At 46.1% G+C, this 13,323-nt stretch overlaps 1 protein-coding gene across 1 annotated transcript in view; it reads right to left on the reverse strand.

Annotated features, from left to right (window-relative positions):
* LOC142583701 (ATP-binding cassette sub-family A member 17-like) overlaps positions 1–13,323 on the reverse strand; it is an 85,060-nt gene that overhangs the window by 30,943 nt on the left and 40,794 nt on the right. Inside the window, exon 6 of the mRNA XM_075694188.1 lies at positions 8,639–8,964. Within this exon, the coding sequence (XP_075550303.1) occupies positions 8,639–8,964 (326 nt within the window). The remainder of the gene's footprint in view (positions 1–8,638; positions 8,965–13,323) is intronic.

Genomic DNA, 13,323 nt, shown 5'->3' on the forward strand with positions numbered 1-13,323 from the left:
AATCTCCCTTGCCCCTCGTCCCTACCACGCCACCCTCCACCTCTGAAATAGTTCCGCCGCTGTCCTTCTCACAGAAAGGATGTGCTGCAGTAGCCAACAGTGCTTACCATTCAACTTTTCGTTACCGTGATGGTAATTTGGGCGGGGGAGGATGAGTCCGATAGCAGATGAGGATGAGTCTGATGGCAGACTCTAGGCAGGAAGTGAAAGAAGACGTCACACTTGCTTTTGTCCGCGTGCCGTGGGGCATGGAATGTTCACTGTTCGGGCTAGCGCTGTGGAAGTGTGAAGGAGGAAGTTGGAGAGCTGGACACAAAGGCCCAGGGTCTATTCCTGCCGAGTGGCGGCGCACCTTTGTAGAAAAATATTGGAGGACGCTTAAGCTTCGCCTTCAAGAGTGGAACGCGTTAGCGTTATCGCACCCCGTTCGCACCGCCTACTCAAACGCGCTACGCCAGCCAAACGTCGCGATTGGCAGAGATAGCCGGGCCCCGACGCGCCATGAAGGCGGACGCGGTCATGGGGCGAGTGGCGCGCCACGTGTCGGGGCTGCGCCATACATTGCGCGGAGAGGGTCTTCTGTGTTTGCCGCAAGATGGCTCTGCGTGTGCTCAGAGCTCAGAAGAAGTTTAGCGGAAACGTACTTCGCTTCTCGTGAAACTGCAACTTCTGTAAGTTACATGGTCATAATTACAGATATACACCGCAGTATAACTTTCTACGGCACGTTTCTAAGGCAATACCGCATTCACTAGAGGCGATTTTGTCCCGCTTTGAAGGAACGAACTCGTGGCTGAGTGGTAGCGTCTCCGTCTCACACTCCGGAGACCCTGGTTCGATTCCCACCAGCCCATCTTGCAAGATGTTTTTATTTATGAAGTGCCTTCTGGGATTTATGGCTCACTGCCAACGCCGCGGACGCCGACACCGACGCCGATGACACCGGCTTTTCTGCGACACGAGCTCATTAACGCTGTCGCGTTAAAAGGTGACTCAGAGGTGACGGACGGCGGGTAACTTTGCCCGCGCTAGGAGTCGCCCTCTCCCCTTCGTTGTGACCCCCGGCGTCGACGGGGTGAAAGAAAAAACGAGGACCTCCCAGAACAGACGATTGCTCCTAGCTAATAGGAAGACGAGACCCGAACGGGAGAAGGAGTGAGTTTGCATGGAGGAGGAGGGAATTTGTACAAGGAACCCTATGCGTATGTGAGCGCCTGCTTTGGCGCTATTAACAGACAGACGCGGCGCGCGTCTATAAAACGAAGTTGATCGCGGGCTGCGATTCAGCCCCGAGCCGCCGGTTGAGCTTGCATAAGCCGGCCCGCTGAGTAGCTCCGGGGGGATCACCACTCTCGACCAGCCACGGACCATCCAGGCAGCGTGCGCCATTCATCGGGACGGCCACCGTAGGACCTTCGGTCGCGTCGAACTGACGAAGTGCCCGGTGAGCAATTAACATCCATTCATTCGAAAATGCTCGGTCGGAAGCATCAAAGTGGTGCGTCTAAACGAAAGACGAAGTTAGAAAGAGAAGAGCATGAAAAGATGCTACTAAAGATTACAAAGTACCTATTTAATGCAGCTTCTGCGGAGCAGTACGATCGCTCTACTCAGAGTCCGTGTAAAACTCCCAATAGTAGCGACTGTGCTTCTGTGGAGGACTTGCCAACTACATCACCACGGTTTCCTGGCAAGAAGCAAGGTTTGACTCATCTTGGTTGTCTGTATCCTGTGAAAACGGTGCCAACCTCGGTCGTCCATATTTCTGAGCAACCGATGCTAACCGAGCCCTGCCCTGTTCCTGAGTCAGCAACGTCTATACTACTCGGCCGGGCCCCTGCCACAGAGCTTCAGGTGTCCGGTCCGCCACGCCCGTTTTCTACTACTGCTGAACAACAGGTGTCAAACCTTCCCAATGAGCCTCCTTCTACTGACGAGCGCCAGGAAACAACACTCCAAGAACCGACTCACTTGTTTCCTGTTAGTTTGGCTTCAAATAATCATGTTGCCACCCCCAAAGTGTGCCTCGAGAGGACGAATGAGACGGCTTCTCGTTGCGGCAACAACGAAGTACAGACGTACCCGCAGCAAGAGGTATGTTGCGAGATTCTCTGAAGTGACCCTGCTAAGTGGCCGGACGTTATTACTGGCAGCTTTTGGAGTGTATGCCTTGAGAAAGGGCCATTGTATTTTCAAAATAGGGCAGAAAATTTTCCAATTTTCCGTCTTCGGAAAGGCAATACAAAACTCAGAAACGCTATATGTCACCTCATCTTTTCGTGCAGAAGGCTGTAAGCAGAGAGTCGTACGAGCGACACTGGTTAATGCACTCGGAGTCCAAAGGCTCCGTTTACTCTTTCAAGCGCAAACTATTTTCGATTTCAAGCAACCCCAGTGCTTTCACCACGCACAGCGTTTCTGATTGGAAAAGAGCAGAAGAAAAGGTTTGCGCACATGAAAATAGCGTCCAGCACCGGAACTACGTGGCAGCATGGCTGACCCGCTCTAACTCGAGCAGCACACTTGACAAGGAGCCGGTTAAACATCTTGTCACTGAGACCGCTTATTGGACAGAAATGTTTAAGCGCGTAGTCGTTGTAGTTAAGCTTATAGTTAAGCGCAACCTAGCATTTAGGGGCAGTGAGGAGATTTTTGGTTCACCGAGAAATGACAATTATATGGGAATGCTTGAGACCATTGCCATGTTTCATCCCTTTCTAGAGGAGAACATCAAACGATACCGGAACAAAGGAAAAGGTCACCCATCGTGTCTGTCAAAAACCATTTGTGATGAATTTATTGAGCATATGGCAAAGGCTGTCAAGGAACGTACGTCTCGCTGACGAAGTGAAATGCGCAAGGTACTTCTCTAATTGTTGATTCGACTCGAGGCCTTACTCATGTTGGTCAGCTGCCAGTTGTTTTACGATACTACTTAAATGGGAAAGTGTACGAACGCTTTCTTATATTTGATCCAATTGAATCGCACACCGGCTTGTATCTTTTCGATACCGTGATGTCCCTCTTGACAACCAATGACGTCTGAATTGATTTTAGGGGACAAGCTTATGATAATGCGAGTAATGTGTCAGGAAAATACAAAGGACTGCAAGCTCAAATCAAACACCTGAACAAATTGGCAGTCTGCGCCCCGCGGCCCTCTCATACGACTTAGACTGGTCTGCTCATGTAACGCGCATTACTGCATCCGTTAACCAAACACTGGGATTCCTAAAACGCCATCTGCGTCATGCACCGCAACACGTCAAACTACTAGCATTCAAGACGCTCGTACGTCCGAAAATGGAATACGCATCCCCCATCTGGTCACCACATCAAACTTACCTTATCAATGCACTTGAAAGAATTCAGAATCGTGCGGCAAGATTCATTCATTCTTCGTATTCTTATAACACTAGCGTATCACTACTTAAAGCACAGTCCGCCTTAAACACGCTATCATCCCGGCGTCGCATTCATTCGTTAATCCTCTTTCACAAGTTCTATGACAGTTTGCTCCATCATGCACCACATGTGCTGGCCCCACCCCCTCGCCATTCCCTGCGTACAGGGCATTCCTTGCAAGTAACCCGTCCACGCAGCCGAACTACAACCTTCTCTGCATCCTTATTTTGCCGATCATCAAGCGACTGGAACGGCCTGCCGTGTCACATAACCGAAATCACCTGTTCAACGACGTTTGCTGATAAGCTTAATACTAATATTCTTCATGGAACTCATGTGGCCACCAATTAAAATGCACATTTGTAAACCCCACCCCTTATGTAATACCCCCATTGAGGGGTCTTTAAGGAAATAAAAGTGAAGTGAAGTGAAGTGTTCTGGCCATTCACTGAACTTAGTTGGCGCCTGTAGCGTTGACAGTTGCCTTGAGGCAGTCAAATTTTTCACTATAATTCAGAGACTGCATGTGTTCTTTGCTGCCTCACCTAAGCGATGGACAGCATGGGCGGAACTGGCCTGCAGCTTCTTTTGAAAAGTCTTTCTGAGACCCGGTGGTCAAGACACGCACAATCATGTAAGGCCATTCTGAAAAATTTCAATGCATTCTTGTGTTGCCGTGAGGCTATATAAAAGAACGAGGAAGAAAACGGTGACACTAGGAACGAAGCGCGCTCTCTCTTCAAGAAAATGACAAAACTAGACTGCATTAATGGCGATTTTCTGGAGTGAAATCTTGGAGCGCTTTGACAAAACGAGCGTAGCACTCAGAAACCAAGGCCTAGACATTTCAACTGCTTTAGACTAGCTGAGCTCTCTAGAAGGCTTTGTTAATTCTTCGTGACCTCTCTTTGATACCTTCGAAGAGAGAGCACGCACGCTAAGTACCAATCAATGTTATCACGATGAGGGCAAACGCATCGTTTTGAGTAAGCACCCAGACGGAAAAAGCAATAGTGCGCTACAAGGTAAAAAAAAGTTTATCGTTGAGGCCTACAATGTTGAACTTGACAGTCTAGGCTCTGCTTTGCGAGTGCGAAAGGCTGCCTACACTGAACTCTGCGCATGGTTCGCATTCTTAAAATTGCTGACAGAAGTTGGGAGCGAGGCCTCTCTGGCACAGCAGGCTGAGAAGTTGGTGAAAACCAACAAAAATGATTTGGAGTGAGCATTTTCCGCTGAAATCGTTCAGTTTGTGAACTTTCTGCAGAAATGTGAGTGCCAGGACGCGAGTCCCCTGGGAATAATGAAGTTGCTGCACGAAAGAGAGCTTATTGATGTGTTTCCGAACCTTTCGATTGCTTTGCGAATGTACTTAAGCATACCCGTGGCAACCTGTGAGACAGAACGATCGTTTTCCAAGTTGTCGCTGATAAAAAATCGCCTTCGTTCGGGCCTCCTTGACGACAAGGTGAACTCACTTGCCATCTTGTCCACTGAAAGTGACCTCCTTCGCGATCTATCCTTCGGACAGACTATATCTGATTTCCCCAAAGCGAAGGCGCGAAAGATGCAATTTTAAAAGAGGACTGTTTGCGCTATACATGAAACTTCTAATAAATTCGTCGTGTCGACTCCCAGCCTCCACGTTGCCAATGAAACGCTGAACAGTGTAATTCAATATATGCAAATCTTCGTTGTTCGTCTTTTGTTTGTTCTTCTTGTGATATTTAGCGTGCTCATAAAGAACTGTATTTTTGTTGATTTTGATAGCGTTACGTTAATTTGGTGTCGTCCTTGCTTGCGTTACCTTTAATGAAAATATTTTCAAATAATGTTTTGTTATTACAGTGGGCGATTTTCATCTGTATTCTAGTGCATTTTATGGTGTTTGTATCGCCTTAAGTATTGTATACATCTATTGCATATTTTTAGAGTAACGTGTATAACGATAACTGCAGTCTCATGCTTGAATTTTAATAAAGAATGTTTTGGATACAACCGTGCGTCTGCTCACGGGATTAAACTTATTGATGCAAACAAAGCCTAGCTTCAGAAGGATCGGCATCTTAGCTGTGTTGTCTTTTCTACGTTCTTGTTCGTCTTGTGTGCACTAAACTTTTCCTTAAAGCCTAGCTATTGCTAAAAACAGAATGCACATTAATCACAAAGTGAACATATGTGTTGGTGTTTACACCGACGCATAGGTTCGCGTTTCAGCACATATGTTCGCGTTTCAACGCATAGCACGCGTTGCAACACATAGCACGCGTTTCAAGCAAGTTTTGTTGCTTTCCTTATAATAATAATAATAATAATAATAATAATAATAATAATAATAATAATAATAATAATAATAATAATAATAATAATAATAATAATAATAATAATAATATGTTGATCGCACTTCGTTCCTTTTACTTTGGTGGAATTAAAATGAAACATGGCATATTTCCAGGCACGTAGCAGGCGACAGGGGGGTGGGGGTCAGTATAGGCAAAGGGGGCCTGCATGCGCATTAGCCTAGGGCCCCCATTTTTCTTAATCCGGCCCTGCCATCTGAGGCTGCTCGTGGCGCGGCTAAGAGCGGCCGTGCCGCCCTATCCTGGAGGTAATTTGCGGTGGGTTAGCAGGCTGACCGCCCCGAGGTAGCTGATGGCTTCGCATGCGCTGTGTTTTCGTGCGCCTAGGTTGAGTTGAAGCGAGACGCTGCACGAAGGGGAATTCGCCTGCCCCTTCTCCCACTCGTCATCACACTAGCGTTGTTACGTGCACTGTTCCTGCAAAATCGCCATTACTAATGCACGGCGGCAGTTATCTCAAGTACTGCGTGGCACCAAACATGGCTCCGCGTATTCAAACACCGAGGGAAGGTATCGAGAGCAACGCTGACGTTGCATCTCTTTCGCCTGCGACGACACTGCAAGCGTTTTTACTTCATTTGCATTTTGTCTGAGACGCTAACAGATGCAGCGACACGTCTGACCTAATAATGTGCCGCTTCTCACACGATTTTGACATCCTATACGCGACGTTACTAGTACAGTCGACGAGCTTCAGCTTGTATCTTTTATGGGAAAGGTTACGAAGCTTGCAAAACGCAGTAGTGCTCGGCCATCAGCCATGGCACTCGCATTTGAAAAGCTTTCAAACAAGAGTATGGACCGGCAAGCATGCTGCTTCGGCGACAAATATCTGCGCTGGTTTTGGAATTAAGTGACGTTGGGCCAACTCTGATGGCGCCTATTCAGATACGTGTAAAACGCCGAAACGATTTGTTGAAGTAACCCCTGGAGCAATTTGAATGAATTCTTTATATTTGAGACAGAGAATGCTAAATGCCAGTGGCTGCTGGAATTTTTCGCAAAATAATTTCCAAATGTTAATATTTAAAAAAAATAGAATCACAAAGTTTACAAATGAGTAGAAGCCCGAGCTCAAGCTTGCACTTCAAAAGCAGCTTTAGCTCTGGGGCTACTAACTAAATACGCGTGAAAGGATAAATAGTTTTTCTCGGCAACCACTGAAGCAAGTTTGTTGAGGCTTGTTGAATATTCAAAAAGAAAAAGTTAAAGCGCAGTGAATGCTGCAAGCAACATTTTATTGAAGCCCTGAATGCTTTCATAAAATTGGTTGCAAATCGCAAATCTTAAAAAAAACGAAACTGTCAGGTTTACAACTCTGTATCTCAGGAATTTAAAGCGATTTTACAATTTTGTCAATTAAACCTAATATCAAATCTAAAGAGAACAAACAGATCCATTATACACGACTCCTAAGCAAATAACTAAAATGAGAGTAGGGCATAATACTTCTAAACATTGCAAGAAAACCATGTAAGATGTAAACTATTATAATAAATTGGCCGTTTCGTATGCCCTGACGGATGCGTGTTATAGAACGATACCTCTCCTTTGTACAGAGTTGCGGATTTCTAAAGTTCATGCTTCAACTTTTCTAAGCATACTGATTTGCGGAAACTTTTGTAAAACAAACCAGGTACTATAACAAGATTGGCCTTCAAACAGCCACTTGAATTACCTAGCTACCTCAAGTTCAACAAATTTCATTAGAATCGGTGAAGCGGTTATCTCAGAAAAGCATTTCTGCGTTTTACATGTACTTGAATAGGCGTCATCGGAGCTGGGGAGGAGCTATAGCTTCCACTTAAGCGCATATTTTTTAGCAAATATCAACAAAACAGGCTCTGTTCTCTTGGCTACTTTGAATGGTTTAAAAGCGTTTAGATTGGGTAGCGATTACCTAATGGTAATTAATAGTAAGTTCGACAAGATGCCACCACTTGTTCTGAGTACCCTGTCTGTTTTCCAAGGAATCATAGTACTAATATTTTTTTGTTAACCGATGTTTAACCGATAAATGATGCTATTAGGTCCTTAGATGGCTTTTTTATCTTTTGCCCCATATCTCTAGACCATTGGTTGAGGTTATGCTCTTCGTCTGCCACTTTCGTTCGATGAGCCATGTTGTAGTGTGAGGTAGTTGAAACCCTGTGTTAGATCGCGGCTACCACGCACGCTGGGCGCGTGGGGTGCGCTCGCTTCGAAGGTTCGAAATGTACTGAAAGTATATTGCGCCGCAAGTTTGAAGCGCTGGAAACTGCCGGATGTGCTCCGGAATGCTAGGAAAAATTTCACATCTTCATTTGCGCAGCCAGACCAATAACTAATTACCTGATAATTTTCGCTAATTAGGTATCTAAACATCACAAATAAGATTTGCCATCTTTGAGATACATTTCTGCTGGTAAAGGACAGTTGGGCCCCGTCTTGTTATCGGCCAGTCTATTCCCATTTTTTTTAATGATATCAAATATTTTGGACACCTTGTAAACGCTGGAGCAAATTTATTCTTTGGTAAAGCTGTTTGAAAGGCACTGTCGGTGACGGAAAATAATAAGCACTTGCCGTAGAATAACCGATATACATTTTACACGACAAATCCACTCGTCATCATTGTTTGCCTAGAAATTCAAGTCCCACCTTACATACGAAGCAGTGGCGCAATTATTCATCGTTTGCCGCACACGTGACTGGCTCCGACTCGAGCGCGTGTGGTCGCACACATTAAGCGAATAAACGTTTCGCGATCGCGCTGCACTGCAGCGATATTTTCGCGCATTTATCGGTTCATACACGCGGACACGGCGATTTCCACCGCAGAAGCGCGAATCACACGCGAAGCGCGACGAGCATTCCAAGTTCGTCCCGCTCACCGCTGCTTCTCTCCTTCGTCGAGCAGGCACTGGGGCGCTCGCGTCACGTAGAGGTGCGGCTTGTACCCGCACACGCGGCAAAGCTGCCGCCACACGTTGGTCTCGGCAAAGCACAGCACCGCCAGGCAGAACAGTCCCGCGAGCAAGAGGCTGGCCACCTCGGGCCACACCGAGTGCGGGTTCCACGTGAGCAGCTGGGCGTGAGGCAGCATGCATTTCTGGACGTTGTGCACGCATGCCAGCCGAACGTTGCAGCAGCGCACCAGGAACCAGTAACGCCGCACTAGATGCATCGGTGACTCGGTGGCGTTCAGGATGCGACAGGCCTGGAATCGGAGTCCCGCGTTTCGCTCAACTTCTGCCGATGGTGTAAGCCGCTAAGCCTTCTCGCTCGTCATGCCGCGCGCGCGTCGATAAAAAGACTACAAACCCGTGATGGCGTCATCTATTGTGACTCGATTTTTTGCACCGCATTCCACTTTCAGTCTAAAAGAAAACGCCGCGCTGCCAAATAGAATCTCCTTGTTGGTATTGGTTGTCTAAGACGTTAAGACCAGCTCACAGCTAGCAGAGCAGAGTTTCAGAGTGATGCGCGGGAGAGCGCCAAGTTCGCATGCACACTGAAGAACGCAGACGGCTGCTTGCAGCTGTGTCGGACATAGTATATCGTCATCTCGGCGGCGAGGGATCGCGCCTGTCATATCTTCGATGCACAAAAGTGGTCGAAGTGGTTACGCCACTAACGTGCTACAGCGCTAGGGAAAATATATAGACTGACACGCCATCGAAGGAATGGTATATGCTATATTTACTGCACGCAATCACCAGGCTCTACCTGTTCAGCGCGGGTTGAGACCTTGTAGGAGCTCTGCAATTTGAAGCGTATGAAAGCACTGAGTAGGATGCACTCGAGATAAAAAAGCGATGCTCATAGTGAAAGGAAAGAACGAAGCAGGGAAGGAATTGAAAGAATCGTAGTCGTAATAGGCATACGTAACTCTAAATGTATATAGATAGGTTTTAATGACGATATAAATATCAAGAAGAGACAGTCAAAATGCTAGACCGTCCTGCATGTATCATCATCATCATTCTTATCATCAGTCTATTTATGTTCACTGCAGGACGAAGGTCTGTTTCTGCAATCTCCAATTACAGCTGTCCTGCACCAACTGATTCCAACCTTGCGCTTGCTAAATTCCCTAATTTCCTCACCCCACTTAGTTTTCTTCCGTCCTCGACTGCACTTCTCTTGTCTTGGCACACATTCTGTAACTCTAATAGTCTGCCGGGTATGCATCGTGCATATTACATGATCTGCCTAGCTCTATTCTTTTCTCTGAATGGCAATTAGAATATCGGCTATCCTCGTTTGCTCTCCGATCCACAGCGCTCCCTTTCGCATCTCTTAACGTTACGCCTAATATTTTTCGTTCCGTTACTCTTTGCGCGGTCCTTAACTTTGCCTCGAGCTTCTGTGTCATGAATGTATATAGTACCTCATTAGCCCTGCCCCGCCCCCCCCCCCCCCCCCGGTTTCGAAAGTGACGCCAATAAAAATCAGCATCTGCATCATAGTTCCAGGGTGAAAGCGATTCTAATAAAAATCAGCATCTTCAGCAAAGTTGCAGGGTGGCCAGACAGGCGAGAAAAATTTTCATTTATAATTATTTCAGGGTGGCGTGAGACGCATCTAAGGTGACGTGAATAATGAGAATAAGCCTTGTTGCGCCTTGTTGCTTCGTTTCCAATGTGCGGAATGTGTGGCGCCTATGCATAACGGCAGGCCCCGTCCCATGCGAGCACGCAACGCAGAAACGCGGCACGTCTACATCATGTACTAGCATGGTACGAACTGTCATGAATGTGTACAGAGTCATTTAGGCTTCGCTGGTGCCCCTGTGCCGGAGCAATTAGCGCTTAGGTAATCGCGAAATATCTCAGGCTAAAGCGTTCTGATCTGATGATTATTCGTGTTTACGAGCTTTCCTTGTTGTTGAAGTTGTCACACTTAACGCGCAGCGCGCCAAGTCTCGCGTGACTGCAGCTGCAAGCATTTTGGTATGTACAGGAGTAATTTACATATAAGTGACATTCGGAAGCAGGTTCCGGACATGTCTACAGCAGAACGACCCACAATCCATCGCAGTCCTTGCTAATTTCTGTTTAGGTGGACTGGTTAGGAAAACTGTAGGGTGTGAAGTAAGCAAGAGAAAAGGCAGACACAAACACAGAGAAGCAAAAGGACAAGCTGATACAGACTTGTCCTGACGCATTATACTGAGAAGCAGACATTATACCAAATGTCTCGCAGACCTTACTGACGAATACCAAAGCAAGGAACATATAGTGCGTATGAAGTGCGAAGTGTAAAAGACATATACCATATTATAGTCTGCTTCTGCTCATAGACCAGTGCGGCTGTAAACAATTTTTCACAGGTATAGACACATCATACCTTCAGCACAATGCGTTGGCGGGCTATAGTTGGTGCGAATTCATAAATACTTTGTTTAGCGCAAAACAACAGACCTAAAAAAGACGACAGGACAAAGCGCAAATTATCACAAAGGGTCATACCTTATTTCCAAAGATGTCAGATATCCAGCGAGGCAACTAACGACTCTCATAATCGTAACCTGGGTGCTAAGCGCTTTCGCAAGATATCTCTCCATTTCCAGAACAATTAGCTACCGCACCCAAACATGAAATTTATTTTTCTTGTGCACACTTAGGTTGTCGCTCTTGCTTGTGCTGGTCATAATTGTTTGTGTCAGCTTTACTTTATATGCGTGGCATTGCTGTGCGACTAAGCTCGACTTGAAATGAAAGATCAATTAGTTTGTTACCAATTTTCTAGGTCGGTGAGACCATGTGAGCACTATCAATGAGATCACCATCAGCAAGAGCACTATTATCTACGTCAACTGTTCTGATTCTGCCGACTGCATCCATGCATCTGAAATTAGTCCAATCTCATTAGACTACCGATTTAGCAGTCTTACTAAACTGCATTCTCTGTCTCCTAGCGCACATTTCGTTATTCTAATAGACCACCAGTCACCTGCTCTAACTGTTACGTGATTTTCAAACTCCAGTTCTTCTCCTTGAGCCCACCTAATTTACATACAAGCTACAAGCTTTCCGAAATCGCGCTTCCGTCTTCTTTTTATTTATTGCCTGGCTTTGGTACGTAACTTTTGACAACAGACAACAATCACCATAACGCAACACAAAGCACAATGAACATTTGTTGAATGTGCATTCAACCAGCATCGTGCCGGCTGCGCATCTTTATCAATATGGTATCCTGCCATTCTGGCGCGCCAAATACAGAGGAGGCCTAGGAGCATAAATAAATCAAAACGTACCCCATCCTCATTATCTATGCTTAAGTAACGAATACCATACGGGTCTAATAAAAATATTTCTTTATTGTCCTCTGTAATACATCCCAGAAAAACACGCGTTCCCAACAGTTTAAATTAACATGATCTATTGGGGTCTCTGGCTACTTGCAAATTGAACAGTTCGTTCCCCACGGTTAATATACTCCAATTCACTCCAAAAAATTCTTAATTGCTAATATTCCGGTGTGTAACTTAAGAAAAGAAGATACTTGTTCCTGGCGGAACCTGCTTTCCTCCACATCTCATCGTTGCGCTACTTACTCTCTCTTTTGCACTACTAGAGCGGTGCATGTTTAGCTTTTCTATCGCTTTTTATATTGGTGTTACACAACATGTAAGATTCCTTTGCGGGTATAATAAATTTGCTAAAGACGGACCTCGCACTGTCCTTTTTCGCGACATTTGTAGCCCTATAGTCTGCCCATAAAACGTAAGACACGTTTTCCAATCACCCGCCGTGGTTGCTCAGTGGCTATGGTGTTGGGCTGCTGAGCACGAGGTCGCGGGATCAAATCCCGGCCACGGCGGCCGCATTTCGATGGGGGCGAAATGCGAAAACACCGGTGTACTTAGATTTAGGTGCACGTTAAAGAACCCCAGGTGGTAAAAATTTCCGGAGTCCTGCACTACGGCGTGCCTCATAATCAGAAAGTGATTTTGGCACGTAAAACCGCAAATATTATTATTACGTTTTCCAATCGGCAAAAAATTCTGATTGGCTATCATGCCTGGCCCTCACGGAGCCAACAACCGACAGCGAGGTGGCAATCTTTCTGCGGCATTTCCCGCGGGACGGCAGATGCGATATATATATGCGGGGTGTCCCAGCTAACTTCGACCAAGATTTTAGAACTACCGAAGAGCTTTAGAGAAATCGTACCGACTGCATAGTAGCCGTAGCCGTATGCACTTACGGCCAACATATTTTTGATCACGAAGTATTACTTCATTACTTACTTTTAATTAGTGAACTTTTTAACTATTTCTCGACTCGAAAACATAAATTACAGAGTTATAGGGCACCTTAAATAACCTCCGAATCAAGCATTTGTTTCGTGCTGGAGTGGTCCTGGTTGTTTTTGCGAAGAAAAAAACAAAAGCGCGCGAAACACGCGAAATACGAAATAGATGCGCACTCGCGCGCCGCTAATGAAGCGCCTACGAGCAATCATTGAAAGACAAACGGCTGCATTCTCTTATCGCCGCATCGTACAAGGCTCCGCAACACTTATTAATGCGTGAGCGGCGTGTTCTCTTGATGCCGCGACTATCACA

The sequence above is a fragment of the Dermacentor variabilis genome, chromosome 5 (assembly GCF_050947875.1).
Source record: "Dermacentor variabilis isolate Ectoservices chromosome 5, ASM5094787v1, whole genome shotgun sequence".
In the NCBI taxonomy this organism is placed as follows: domain Eukaryota; kingdom Metazoa; phylum Arthropoda; class Arachnida; order Ixodida; family Ixodidae; genus Dermacentor; species Dermacentor variabilis.